Raw genomic sequence first — 13,287 nt, 5'->3', positions numbered from 1 at the left:
TTTTAATAAATTTTTTCGAAATGCTTTGCATCTATTGCGAAAATATATTGAAGTATTAATTTAAAAAAGAGAATCAAGAAAAGAAAATTTTTTTTGTAAAGACTTGACTAGTTTATTAAATCAAGAGCACGCATTAATAATTTTAACAATTTTATCAATTTTTGATACTACTTTATTCTTATATCGCGCACTTATTTTATTCTAATTTCTTATATCATAGCTCATCCATTGTAGAATTTGTTTGTAGATATTGTTTTTAAATTTTACTTTAACTTAAAATAAAGCCAAACGATTAATTAATTAAATAATTTGTAATATCATAAAAGTTATACACACACATGAATTTTATATTTTATTAGAAGATATAGTATATAGAAATTTGTTGTAATTTAGCTTTATTTGAGTTAAAATAAAGTTATATTCAAATATTTAACAAACGATCGTAAAATCGAGCGATCGTTACGATGAGCGTGAAATATTTATGCTCATTTGCCGGTAATTAATCGGCAAAAGAAGGAGTATTTATCTCCTTTTTCGATCTCTGATTAGAGATCGACCGAGAAAGTGGCCAGGATCAATGAAAAGTAAGTTCAACTGGCCTGAAGAAAAGCTTTACGTACAATAGTACGTAATGTCGGACATTTATTCACGCGGTTAGGGCATGCGGTTAGAGAATGTAATTAGAGCACGTAATTAAAGTATACGTGATTAGAGATAGGCTTTCCTCGAATAATTTCATTTAATCGAGAAATAGGATTGTTAAGGCTATTAGGTGATCATTAAGATTTTTTAATTTTCCTTTCAAAAAGTAAAGGATTGTTAGGGCTATTATGTGATTAATTTAGCTGATTTTATATTATGTATCTTTTAAAGAATCAGGAAATGTAGGTTTAAATAATATTAGGGAAAACAAATTAATAAATATTTCAATAATTATATTATTAATATTAAGAATTTTTAAGGGATCAATATTTTTTGAGTATTTTCTAAGAGAGTTTTTTTCCCCACGTAAAAAAAAAAGGATTGTTAATTTATTTTGTATTACATTTCAAATTATATAATATTATATTTTACATTAACTTTTTGTATTAAATTCTGTAGTGAAAGAAAATGAAAAATTTTGCCTTCTCGATGATATCTCCATCTTAAGGAAGGCATTTGCCGGCTGAAGAGGTTTGAGTATTTTAATGAGCCTGAGAGCTATGCCGGCGGTAACATACACCGATATTCGTATAGACTTTTCTTATATTTAAGATAATTTTAAGTATGATCTTAAATATAAAAGTGAGTAATGAATACTGATCGTAGTTATTGATAGCGTCATCTATGCCGGACATGTCGAAGGGGAAATGTCAGACTAAGAGAAATACCAAAATTATATAAATATTTGTTATATTAATTATATTAATATTTTTAAATAAAATGAAAGAAAAAGGGAATAATCGAGAAAAAGGCAACTACAGTGATTTGAATATCTATACCTGAGAACAAATAGAAAGTATTTCGATGGACTCCATAGGAAGGAATAAGCATGACACAAATGATGATAATTTTTATAATTTTAACACAAAAGAATACAATAAACCATAATAATCCAAGAACTCGAAGAAGAGGAGATTTTTATTGGATAGAAATGCATAATGATTGAAAATAATTAGAAACTAAAAGACAGTGTGCAATCTATTTATTAATAATAATACTATTTTGTAATATTTTGTATATTAAATTTTATAATTTAGTACATTATATTATATAAAATATTAAGCATAAAAATATTATGCTGGTAAGAAAATTATAATAAAAGTATATAAATAATGTTGACTATATTAGAATAGAACATATAAATTCTTTATATTTTATATAAAGGAAGAGATATTTAAAATATTTTGCAACATCTATATTTTTCGAATATATATATATATATATATATATATATATATATATATATATATTTCTAAACATAACGCAAATATTTCAGAATAAAGTTGTAGCATCATACTATATATACATATATATATATATTATATGTGTATGTGTGTGTTTATTTGTGTATGTGTAGAGAGAAAGAGAGAGAGAGGGAGAGAGAGAGGATCACAAAATTTATTTAAAAAATTAAAATTAAAAATTTATTTATATTTATATACATATGCGTTTTGCTATACAGCTGATGGCATTTCGTGTACTACAGGCATTTTTTACATAGCACGGAACAGAATCAGAAATTGTGCACATATATGTTACCCTCTGAGAACTTTCGTGGACTTTGGCTTTGTAGTTCATGTCCACGTTTTTTAGATTAACAGAGGGCATATCGCTTTCAAGGATCACCTAAAAGCGGGTCATGACACCTCTCAGTCTTCTCTCTGTCTATGATAAATACGGGTTCCACCTAAATCGGGAGCATGGCCGCTCTCAGGCCTCAGGCTTCTCTCTGTTTGCATACTGTAGTAAGCTTGTTTGTGTGACGTATGGAAATTTGTCAAAGCATGTGCCAAGGAATTTATTATCGAGTTTGAAAGTTAAATGGCACGATTAAATGCAAGGAAGAATGATGCTCGATCAACATTAAATCTGTGAGATTTTTAATGAAGTGAAAAAGTAGTTTTCGAGAAGATCGCCGATAAAGTGAAAAGAAAACTGTAGGTTACGTGTTGTTGATACCATGGCACAATCAACAACAAGCGGAACTTCCTCACGACGATATATGAGGGAACACGAAGTGCCTTCCTCATCACGTTATATGGACAGCGAATGGGAGTCCAAGGAGGTAATTTTTTCAAATTCTAAACTTTATTTTGTAGATTAATTAGAAGATTATTGAATATTTTTTTTTCTTAGTAAATCCCAGAATAACATCCCACCTAACATTTTAAAGAGCAATATAATCCATGTTTATAATATTCAGATGTTATATTATTTGTAATCCGAATTTTATATTGTGTATATATGTTATATATGTTATTTAATTATGAGTTAAAATTTTTAACAATTAATTTTTAGTAATATTCTAATAATTATTCTGTAATAACTATAAGCAACATTTCTTTAAAGATTCATTTGTTTATCAATTAATTCGATTATTCTAAATGTGTGTTTTCTTGTGAAAGGCTTTGCGACAAAGAGAACTTGAAGAGGCAAGAGCACGAGCTGCACAAATGGAAAAAACAATGCGATGGTGGTCAGATTGTACTGCTAATTGGCGTGAAAAATGGAGCAAAGTTCGGAATGAGAGAAATGCAGCTAGAGATGAAGCAAAAGCTCTAAGGGCAAAATTAGAAATTGCTGTTAAAGATGCTAATACTTTCAAACATGACTATCAAGAATTGGAATTGCAAAATGAACAATTGAAGAAGGAGATGGAAAAAATACATATGATACTCTTGAAACATGCTGGGCAGTTTGACCAACAGATTTTTACTATTTTAGAATCAGACCCACAATTAAGAGCTACTTTTGGATTAGATGAACAGTTGGAGTTTTATAGTAACATTGAACCTAATGATACATTAAATACACAAAGGAATATATTATCTTGTAAAACTTTACACGAAGCATCAGATGTTGCTTCGGGAAGTCATAATATCTTGCCAGAAAGGGATATTGAGGAGTATGTTTTGCAAGGTGCAGTGCCAAAACATGCAGTGGAATTGTATAAGGAAAGTCCTAATAATTCATTAGATAAAAATATCACGAAACTAGTCATGGATAATAATGCTAAAAAAGATGTACTGGAGAAGCAACAATTGTCTTTAGATGTCTATGACAAAGAATGCCTGACACAAAAAATGTCGACATTGCAACTTAAATTAGAAGAGGCAACAAAAACTATTTCTGTGGAAAGGGAGTAAGTTACAAATTAATGCTGCAAAAGTAAATTGTTAATAACACAAAAATTTATTTTATTTTTATTTTGTAAGGGAAAACAATTCTCTACATCGTACTGTGGAAAAATTGAAAGCTGAACTTAAACAATTAAGGGAACAATGTGAGGAACTATCTGAAAGTAGAGCAGATACAATGAAAGAGTTGTCACAGTTAAAAGAACGATTTCAATTTGAACTTAATGATGAACACATAGCTGATTTAATAGACGACACTAGTAATGGAGAGGGAATGGATCGTCGTTTAAGTGAATTAAGAACTGAAGTAAGTAATTAATATTAATATTATAAGTAATCTATTAATATTTTTTATATTATAGTTATATTTTCTCTTAAGAGAAAGAAAGTCATTTAAAAAAGTTTGTTAGACTCTCTATTTCTGATTTTTATGCATGTGTATGTTTTATGCTACGTAAATTATATATTTTTTTTAAATTTTTCATGAAATTTTTCACTAAATTTCAGCTAGAAAGACTTCAAGTTGAAAATGCAGCTGAGTGGAGTAAAAGGGAGAGATTAGAGACTGAAAAAATTTCTTTGGAACGAGAAAATAAGCTGCTTCGTTTAAAATTATATGAATTGCAAGAAAAAATGGAATCACGACGACCACGACCGGTGTCTACAGCTGATACAGACACGAGGCAATTACAGCATGAAATTCTAGTTCGCAACATGGTTTGTTATAATTCTATATAAATATAAATGCGTTCTTCATAAATTGAAATGTTTCTCAAAATTATTATTATTACTGTGTCTTTTTCACACAATATTCGTAGGTACTGCTTGAAGTAAAGCAGTATCAAGCGGCGCTAAAACAATCCTTAGCAGAAAAAACAACAGAATTATCACACGCGATGAGACGGTCCGAGCAATATGAAGTAGAGGTGAAACGAGTGAGAGGAAGAGTCGAGGAGTTAAAGAAAGAACTGGCCGCTGCTCAAGATGAAGTCGATACTGCTACAAACAGCGTACGAAAATTACAACGAACCAATGAAGATCTTATGGAACAATTAGAATCTGCAAATGTACAATTGGAGCATTTTAGAAATAGGTAAGTGGGATAATTAATTCAAATGTGTATATATATATATATATATATATATATATATATATATAATTTTTTTTATCTTCTACAATTGAATCTGAAAAATGTATATTTTTATCAGCAAAAACGAATCGTGTGCAGCAGATACTGCTGGAGACAGAGCAGGAGAACAAAAATTCCAAGTAAACAATTCCGATGAATATGCTGAAGGTATGTTATTAACTTAGTAGATTGCTTTTGAATGTAATATAAGAATTAAATGAGAATATATAAATTAGATTTTAAAATATTTTAAATAAAAGTTAGACAACAGATTAAAAATATATTATTTATTCTTTCAGTTTATGATCGACAGCAAGCCTAGTATTCACTCGTGTTGATAATAATGGCATATTTAAGTTAAATAACGAAAATGCAAATTGGATAGATGATTTCTCAGCGAGCCTAAAGTACATAATTAAATTTTTTTCAAATTTATCCATTGAGCGTGATACTTCGACGAATTGTACATGTCGAATAACTATCGTAAGTTACATGTTTATTGTGTTTAATGATAAACATAAAACATCAATACTTCCAATAGCATAAATGTATATATTGCTAGTATATATTGATGTAATGTGCAATTTTAATTACTTGTCGATTGATAAGATTGATAAGATGAGTCATTATGTTGCAGCATTTATTGTTTAGTAGTTCATATATTTACTCAATTTATTGTTAGAGAGATTGTGTTCATCTTTATCATTATTTTCTGTAAATAATCATTTCATCGTAGTATTTTTTTTTTATTTTTGTAAATCTTATGAACATTTTTTTGGCATTGATGGTATTTTATAAACAGTTTACATTCCGCGTTATTATTTTATTACGTATTTTTTTTAGATTGGTGTATATAAAAATATATTTATCATTATGTGTGTGTATATATTGACATATATGATATATATAATGAAACTATGTTTCGTCGCCTCGAAAAAGATTAGCGAAATCGTGAAATACAATATGTACAAGATACGATACCTGATATTTATAATTGAACTTTTTATCTCAATATCGAAAAAATCTATGTAATATAAGTTAACAGAAAGCAATACTCTACAAGTTTATCACATCACAAATGTACTAAATTGTATAGATAGAAATATAAAACGTGAACAAATCTTCATACAATTATCTACATCAAATCTTGAAAGAAAAAGAAAAAGAAGATTATTAATTATATTTATTAACTAGCGAGAAAAAAAAACGAAAAGACAATTTTCTTCTAATTCAAATGTATTTTATTGACAAAACTTAATAAATAGCAGTAATTGATGTAGCATGTTTATTATGCTATACAATCGATTATTTATTATTTTCTTTATTTCAATAAAAAAATTATAATGTCAAAGTATATACAACTTTCAATCCTATGGATTTTTTACATAAAAAAATTGTAATCTTTAATCCATAAGATTGTGTAAGGATTTCCTGTCATATTTTTTATTTTCACATTCACTTTATTCGTTGAAAGCACGAAAAATATACTATTTAAGTTTATGATAGAAAGAATTATAGTGCGAAATATGGTACGCGCGAATGCAATTAATATTCAAATATGATCTATAATCTATATTGTATATATAAGCAACTTACTTACATTTTATTTTTATGTTACAGGTGAAGAAAAAAATGATGTAACGCATAATGTTTTACAGAAACGATTATAGAAAGTAATTATTGTCGTATCTCGCGATGAATAAATCTCATTCAACATTTCATAGGCGTGCCATTGGGATACGTCGGCACTTTTGGTTTGCAAATCTTCGTTCTGCCATTGGAACCGTATACGACATTGCAAGAGAACGTGAAATACCCACAAGTGGAACTCTTTGTGTAATATCGATGCTCGTACTTTCTCGGCTCGTTGTTGCCATTTATCTTACCGGTAAAACTATTAGTCACAGTGTAGTAACTTGGTTTCATAGCCACTGCTGGAGTAGGTCCCGCGCGCTTATCGGAAGATACGTTTTGATTAATAAAAGAACCTTGGCTTTTATTATTCGATGTATGTCGGCCGACATAACGTTCGTGATTGGTTTGAAGCGACCTAGTCTCCGTGACGGGCAATTTAGTGTTATTCAGATCCTTTGGTACCAAAGATACAGTCTGCGATTGAGACTTGCCATCACCTTGAGCGATAGTCTTAGTACCAGAGGTCGATACTACTCTACCACGAAAACCAGTCGGGATAGTATATCCTGAAACAGATTGTCCTGGTTGCAGGGTATGGCCTGTTTGCGGTACGTTTGAATCTTGACTGACGTGAACGTCGTACTGATTTCCCTTGGCGATCTGTATCGTTTGTATTTGACTGGGACTTTGTTGTTGAGAAGTTTTCAGTTTTTGATGATCCGAACTTGACAAAGGCTCCGAAAACTTTTCCTGGATTGTCAACCTTGAACTCGTAGAATAATCATCCTCGTCCGTGTATTCGTCATATTCATCATATGTTGCATCGTCTGTTTGCGATTTCTCAGTAGCTTTCACCTTTTTATCATTAGATGGATTATCTTTGGAACTTACAACAACAGTTTGTTTCGAGGTCGAACTACTCTGCAAACCTTTCTCGCGATTATCTTGTGTGTCTTCGTCGTTTCGACTTGCTGATGGACTCGGTTGCACACTGTCGACATTTGTCGGTTTCTTTAAGAAAGAATCCGGTTTGAAAGGCTTAAAAAGTTCGGAATCGGTAAAATTGAAGGGTTTCCGTGATGATGCGGCACCGGATCCAGAACCAGCTTGAGCCGCGCCGGTGTAGGTGATTCCGTATTGAAAGGAACCCTGCAGTTGCGACTGGGATTGACCTTGATGAGTGCCGCTTTGGGCCGAAGCCGTTCCGCTACCACGGAATGGTGTCATGTTTTTCTCCACCTTTTCATCTTCATTCTTCAAGTATGGCTGAAATCCGATTTGCGCTTGACTAGAAGTACTGCCTTCGCCGTTAGCCTGAGCGTCCGCCATTCCGCCTTTGGAGCTTGCTTGTACTTGAGAATTAGTACCGTGATTCCACCCGCTACTTTGGGCGCCTGTCGAAGTAGCTCCAGAATCTGAATCCAGCTGAACTTGCGTCTGACTTTTTCCATGATCAGCGATACCTTGCGCATTGCTGGTAGCTCCTTCTTTGCCTCCACTAATCTCGGCTTGAGCGCTTTTATTAGCGTCGCTGCTACCAGCTTGGGCAGAAAAGGTGCCTGAACCGCTGTAGGTTCCCGTCACTTGTGATTGAGCCGTACCCGAGCCGTATTTACCTTGGGCCGATGCGCTCGCTTGAGTACCCGACTCCATTTGTTGCACCGAGCTCGACGCTTGTGATTCGGCACCGTTGTCCATTACACCTATCGGCCTACCTGATCCAATATAATATTGCGGTGGTTCTCCGGTTCCTGCAGTTTCACCCATTCCTGTGTAAGGTCTTCTTGGATATTGATCTATTCCTATTTCTTGACCACTAATTCCACCAGGATACAGACCAGGATATTGACCAGTGACACCTGTTTTTGTTTCTCCAGTTGTTGTTTGACCTTCGGTTGTACCTATTGGGTATTGAATACCTCCTGGTACGCCTGTTCCATCGGGAATTCTGGTGCCTGCGCTTGGATATTGTCCGCCTGGGTATGTTGGCACTTGGCCAACTTCACCAGGATAAGCTACTTGACCGGGATATAAAGTAACGTCAGGAGAAATAACTTGTTGCGTACCAGGATATGTACGACCTCCGGGATACGTAACTGGTATAGTAGGACTTCCGGGATAGGTGCCCACTGGATACGTAACTTGAGTACCTGGAGCACCTCTTACTCCTTCAGGAATTCTACCAGGTTGAATTGTATCGCCAGGATAAATCGCTTGTCCGTCTGTTGTTCGACCACCTGGATAAGTTATTATTTGTGTACCAGCACCTACTGAACCTGTGGTCGTGACTACTTGTCCTGGCAAAGTACTTGATGGAAGGCCACCGGAATAAATCACCCTTTGTTGTTCGTCAGGATAAATTCCTTGACTTATTGTTCTTCCCGGAGCAACGCCACTAGGATATGTATCGGCTCTTATTCCTGAGACGGTATCAGGTCGGACACCTCCAGGATAGGTTCCAGTTCCGGGGTAAATTCCTGTTTCAGAAACTCCCGGATATGCTACGCCCGGTAAGCCTTTCCCAGGTGTTATACCACTTGGATATGCTTTAACGCCAGTGACAGCAGTAGTACCTGTTGTTATCGAAGTAGTTACTATGCCATCAGAAGGATAGGTAGGTCCTAGTTGGGCTCGAGGTGGATACATTGTTTCTGGATATGTCTCTACACCTACTCCTGTCGTTACCCCAGGTAAAACTCTTCCAGGCTGAACAACTCCAGGATATAATCCACGATCTTCTGTGACTAAAGTTCCGGGTGGATACTTTCTATCATCTCCTGGTCTTATACCTCCAGGATACATTACACCGACTCCTGGTGTTACAGTACCAGGCTGAACTCCTCCAGGATATATTGCACCGACTCCTGGTGTTACAGTGCCAGGCTGAACACCTGCAGGATATATTGCGCCAACTCCTGGAGTTACAGTATCTGGTCGAACACCTGCAGGATATGTTGGACCAACTCCTGGAGTCACAATGCCAGGCCGGACAGCTCCAGGATATGTTGCACCGACTCCTGGTGTTACAGTGCCAGGCTGAACACCTCCAGGATATGTTGCACCGACTCCTGGTGTTACAGTGCCAGGCTGAACACCTCCAGGATATGTTGCACCGACTCCTGGAGTTACAGTATCAGGCCGAACACCTGTAGGATATGTTACACCAACTCCTGAAGTCACAGTACCAGGTCGAACAGCTCCAGGATATATTGCACCTTCTGGAGTCACACCTCCAGGATATGTTGCAACACCTTCTGGTACCGCTCCGGGTCGGACACCATCAGGATATATCTTATCAGTCCTCGGTGTTACAATTTCTGGACGAACACCTCCAGGATATATTTTATCAGTTTCAGGTTGAATATCTCCCGGATAAATTCCTGGAATACCGGGATAAGTACCGACTCTTCCAGGAATCATTCCACCTGGATATGTTATCTGTTCACCAGGAGTAATTCTACCAGGGTAAGCTGCAGTTATTTCTCCAGGACGTATAGGTGTACCACCAATCCTTGGACCTTGTACATATTTATCAGTATCTGTAGGTAGTATCCTTTCCGGACCTCTGTCTACGCCGGGATATCCAGGACAATCTTCACAACCTGGACCACTCGATGACATACTTTGCGCTTGACCCATACCACGACTGCCACCTGGAAAAGACAATATGTAAGATATTTTAATGTTTTGTAAAAAAATAATTGTTAGGTTTTATTCATTAAAATTTTTACTAATATGTTTATTATATAATAATGTGTATCTCACAATATTCTAATTTCAAAATTTAAAGTCACAAAATTCTTTCAATTTAATTGAATTTAATTAAATTGTTAATTAAATTATTATTATAAAATTTTTAGATAACAAACAACATTATACTTACTCACTACTGCGTGCGAAGATTGCTGAGTGGCTTCAGCTTCCGCCTTGCCTTCCTTCTGTTCATGATTACCAAGATTCAAGTATTGAGATTGTGTTTGTCCGCGAAATTTTCCTCGAAACTGATTTGTCTGTTGACGAACTAGTCGAACTCGATTGAAATTTTCGTCCGACTTTTCCCGTTGTTCGAATTGAATTTGTCTTTTTGCTCGAGTCTTTAGTGGTGTTAAAACCACATCAATTATTCGTCTTGGAAAAATATCATTCTCATCTACAGGGATTTCATTTAGGAAAGGATCGAGAGTTTGCCCAGGTACTGGTTTATTTGTCTGCAGCAAGATAATTCTACGTCCATTGCAGAAATCAATAATTCGATCTCCAGCAAGTTGCCATGCCTATTTATGTTTAAAATATTAAATCAGAATGTTTCAATTCTTTCATTGATATATAATATATATAACATTGTATTCGATTTCTATTTTATATATATATATATATATATATATATATATATTAAAAATTAAGGAATTTTTATTAGCATCACAATATTTATAACAATATGATATTGTTAAATTTATTACTTATCGTTACCTCCAATTTCGTAAGGACTGTCGATGCGTAGAGTACATTTGGTTGTCGTTTCTTATGTGATACATTTCGATCTTGTTTTAATTTCTCAAGATAGCAATCATTCTCCCTTCTACTCTTGTATGCAATGAATTGCTAGTTTTAAAAATAAAATATTTTTAATCTATTATTTTAATATATTACAACAATATAACTACTTACCGTTACGTCGTCAGTAAAAGACCATTGCTTTTCTATATTCTTCATTTTGTGTTCGTTATGAATGGAACGATCAAAACGCGTCTTTTCCTATGAATATTGATATTATTTATACATTAATCATTAATATCTTGCTATTTTTTCAATTTATAATGCGATTATATAATTTTTGATATTAAAATAATTATAATATATAAATAATATATACATAAAATTAAAATATTCTGAGATATATAGAATAGAACATCTTATTGATTTTCATGTCTTAAACTTTGAATTAAAATTATTTTTAACAATAGTAATTAAATTTATGTTTTTAACAGTATTAAGTATTAAAGTTTTAATATTTTGATAAACAGGAATGAAAAAGGATAATGTTACATCAAGAATAAGCTAAGCATGTACACTAAGTATACAATTTCTATTATTGCTTTATCTCATGAACTTTGATCTTCAAATCTTTTTTAAATGGTCTTTCTAATCATATGGATCAGCATGTATGACCTGTGCCAATAACCTGCCATAACGGAATATTGTAATTGGAGCGGCAGATTTATTAATATAATATTTAATTTTACAATGAGATACATTTTAAAAGCACGTTTAAGAAATACGCTTTTTTAGAATATTATTAATTTCAATATAAAATTATATATATTTTATAATAAATATTCTCTAAAAATAAGTATCATTATTTTATATTTTTTTTTTATTGTACATATATAATTATTTTTTTTTAAATTACAGCTTTTTTATACTAATAATTAAAACTCTAATTTTTAAATACATAATATCCAAAATCCCATGGAATATCAAAGTTACTTAGTTGTATAAGAGATCACATTTCTGCGTTTATCGTTACGGTTAGATGATACATGCCGGCAATTTGCTGAATTTCACAACGCCGCGCGAAATACGGCAAATGAAATGTTCTAAATCGTAATTTTAAAAAAGAGATATAAGCAACTCTATCTATTATTTGAAGGAACGAATAAATGACGAACGTTGAAATATCACTTTCTATAAATCTATGATAGCCTGATTAATTTTACAATTGGGTAGCACAATTTGAATACTTTCTCTGAAAATATTTAAAAATTAATTATCTTTGAAATCTCGTACATTAAAACAATCACACGTTGATTCAAAGTTCACAAACTAATGTAAAATAAAATAATAAAAATATTTAATCTCAAAATTTTTTATGTAAACTAAAGTAGGAAATATCATTAAATTATTATATATTCTTTTTTTAATTTAAAATAAGCTAAAATAAAAAATATCACTTATGATTATTATATGTTTTCTGTTTGATTTAAAATAATACACATTGTTTCATAAAATTAATGATTATTATATGTTTTTTGTTTGATTTAAAATAATACACAATGTTTCATAAAATTAATGATTATTATATGTTTTCTGTTTGATTTAAAATAATACACAATGTTTCATAAAATTAATTCACTGCTAATATATTATTTTTTAAATACACAAGCTTTCAAAGATACTATATTCTTCACACAATAAAAACTTGGTCACCTGTTGAAGCAAACATTGCAAACACTTTAATCGTAAAAGAATATAAAAGAATATAATAAAATGAACTCGATATTACTTCATTGTCGAAATGGGAAAGCCGTCAAGAAAAACTTACATGATATCTCGCGAGTACCATACTCGCGAGGAAGATTAGGATAATGAGATATAGCTGCATGGTTTGAATCTTCTGCGAGATCTTCTCCACGACTGACGCGGACCAATGTTTCAATAATGATTCAACCCTGCTAGATCGTGACTCCCACTGACTCTTCTCACTTCTTCCTCTACGTTTCTCCTAGTCTCTTCTTCGGTCTCATCATAGTTGATCCCGCGAAGCGTCTCTGAGGATCATAAGAAACCATAAAGCCATGAGGCGGGAGAAAGAATTGCGCTGGAAGAAATTCTGAGAATGTGCGTTGTGATGTAAGTGCGTACAAACGTTTGTATGTATTATGTTATCTCTTTTAGTCTCGTCTT

At 32.8% G+C, this 13,287-nt stretch overlaps 2 protein-coding genes across 3 annotated transcripts; one reads left to right on the top strand and one right to left on the bottom strand.

Moving 5' to 3' along the window:
* The first annotated feature begins 2,363 nt into the window (after window positions 1-2,363).
* Window positions 2,364-6,757, top strand: LOC105258748 (coiled-coil domain-containing protein 102A). Of its 2 annotated transcripts, XR_889764.3 has the most exons (8): window positions 2,364-2,767; window positions 3,108-3,844; window positions 3,918-4,146; window positions 4,347-4,556; window positions 4,658-4,932; window positions 5,048-5,136; window positions 5,268-5,451; window positions 6,589-6,757. XR_889764.3 is itself a non-coding variant. In XM_011270226.3 (7 exons), exons 1-7 carry the CDS (start codon window positions 2,663-2,665, stop codon window positions 5,288-5,290), a joined length of 1,668 nt encoding a protein of 555 aa, XP_011268528.1. In that variant the 5' UTR covers window positions 2,364-2,662; the 3' UTR covers window positions 5,291-5,805. The 2 variants fall into 2 exon arrangements, 1 of the variants encoding a protein (XP_011268528.1); XM_011270226.3 differs by lacking the exon at window positions 6,589-6,757 and having other exon boundaries at window positions 5,268-5,805.
* On the bottom strand, window positions 6,403-13,163 carry LOC105258749. Its single transcript, XM_011270229.2, has 5 exons — window positions 12,926-13,163; window positions 11,272-11,358; window positions 11,074-11,205; window positions 10,487-10,877; window positions 6,403-10,256 (listed from the first exon to the last, which is right to left on the bottom strand). Exons 1-5 carry the CDS (start codon window positions 12,983-12,985, stop codon window positions 6,679-6,681), a joined length of 4,248 nt encoding a protein of 1,415 aa, XP_011268531.2. The 5' UTR covers window positions 12,986-13,163; the 3' UTR covers window positions 6,403-6,678.
* Window positions 13,164-13,287: the final 124 nt, after the last annotated feature.

The sequence above is a fragment of the Camponotus floridanus genome, unplaced genomic scaffold (assembly GCF_003227725.1).
Source record: "Camponotus floridanus strain SB8 unplaced genomic scaffold, Cflo_v7.5 scaffold48, whole genome shotgun sequence".
NCBI classification, from domain to species: Eukaryota; Metazoa; Arthropoda; class Insecta; order Hymenoptera; family Formicidae; genus Camponotus; species Camponotus floridanus.
Note: the sequence above shows the minus strand (reverse complement) of the source record. Positions and strands in the feature narration are given on the sequence as shown.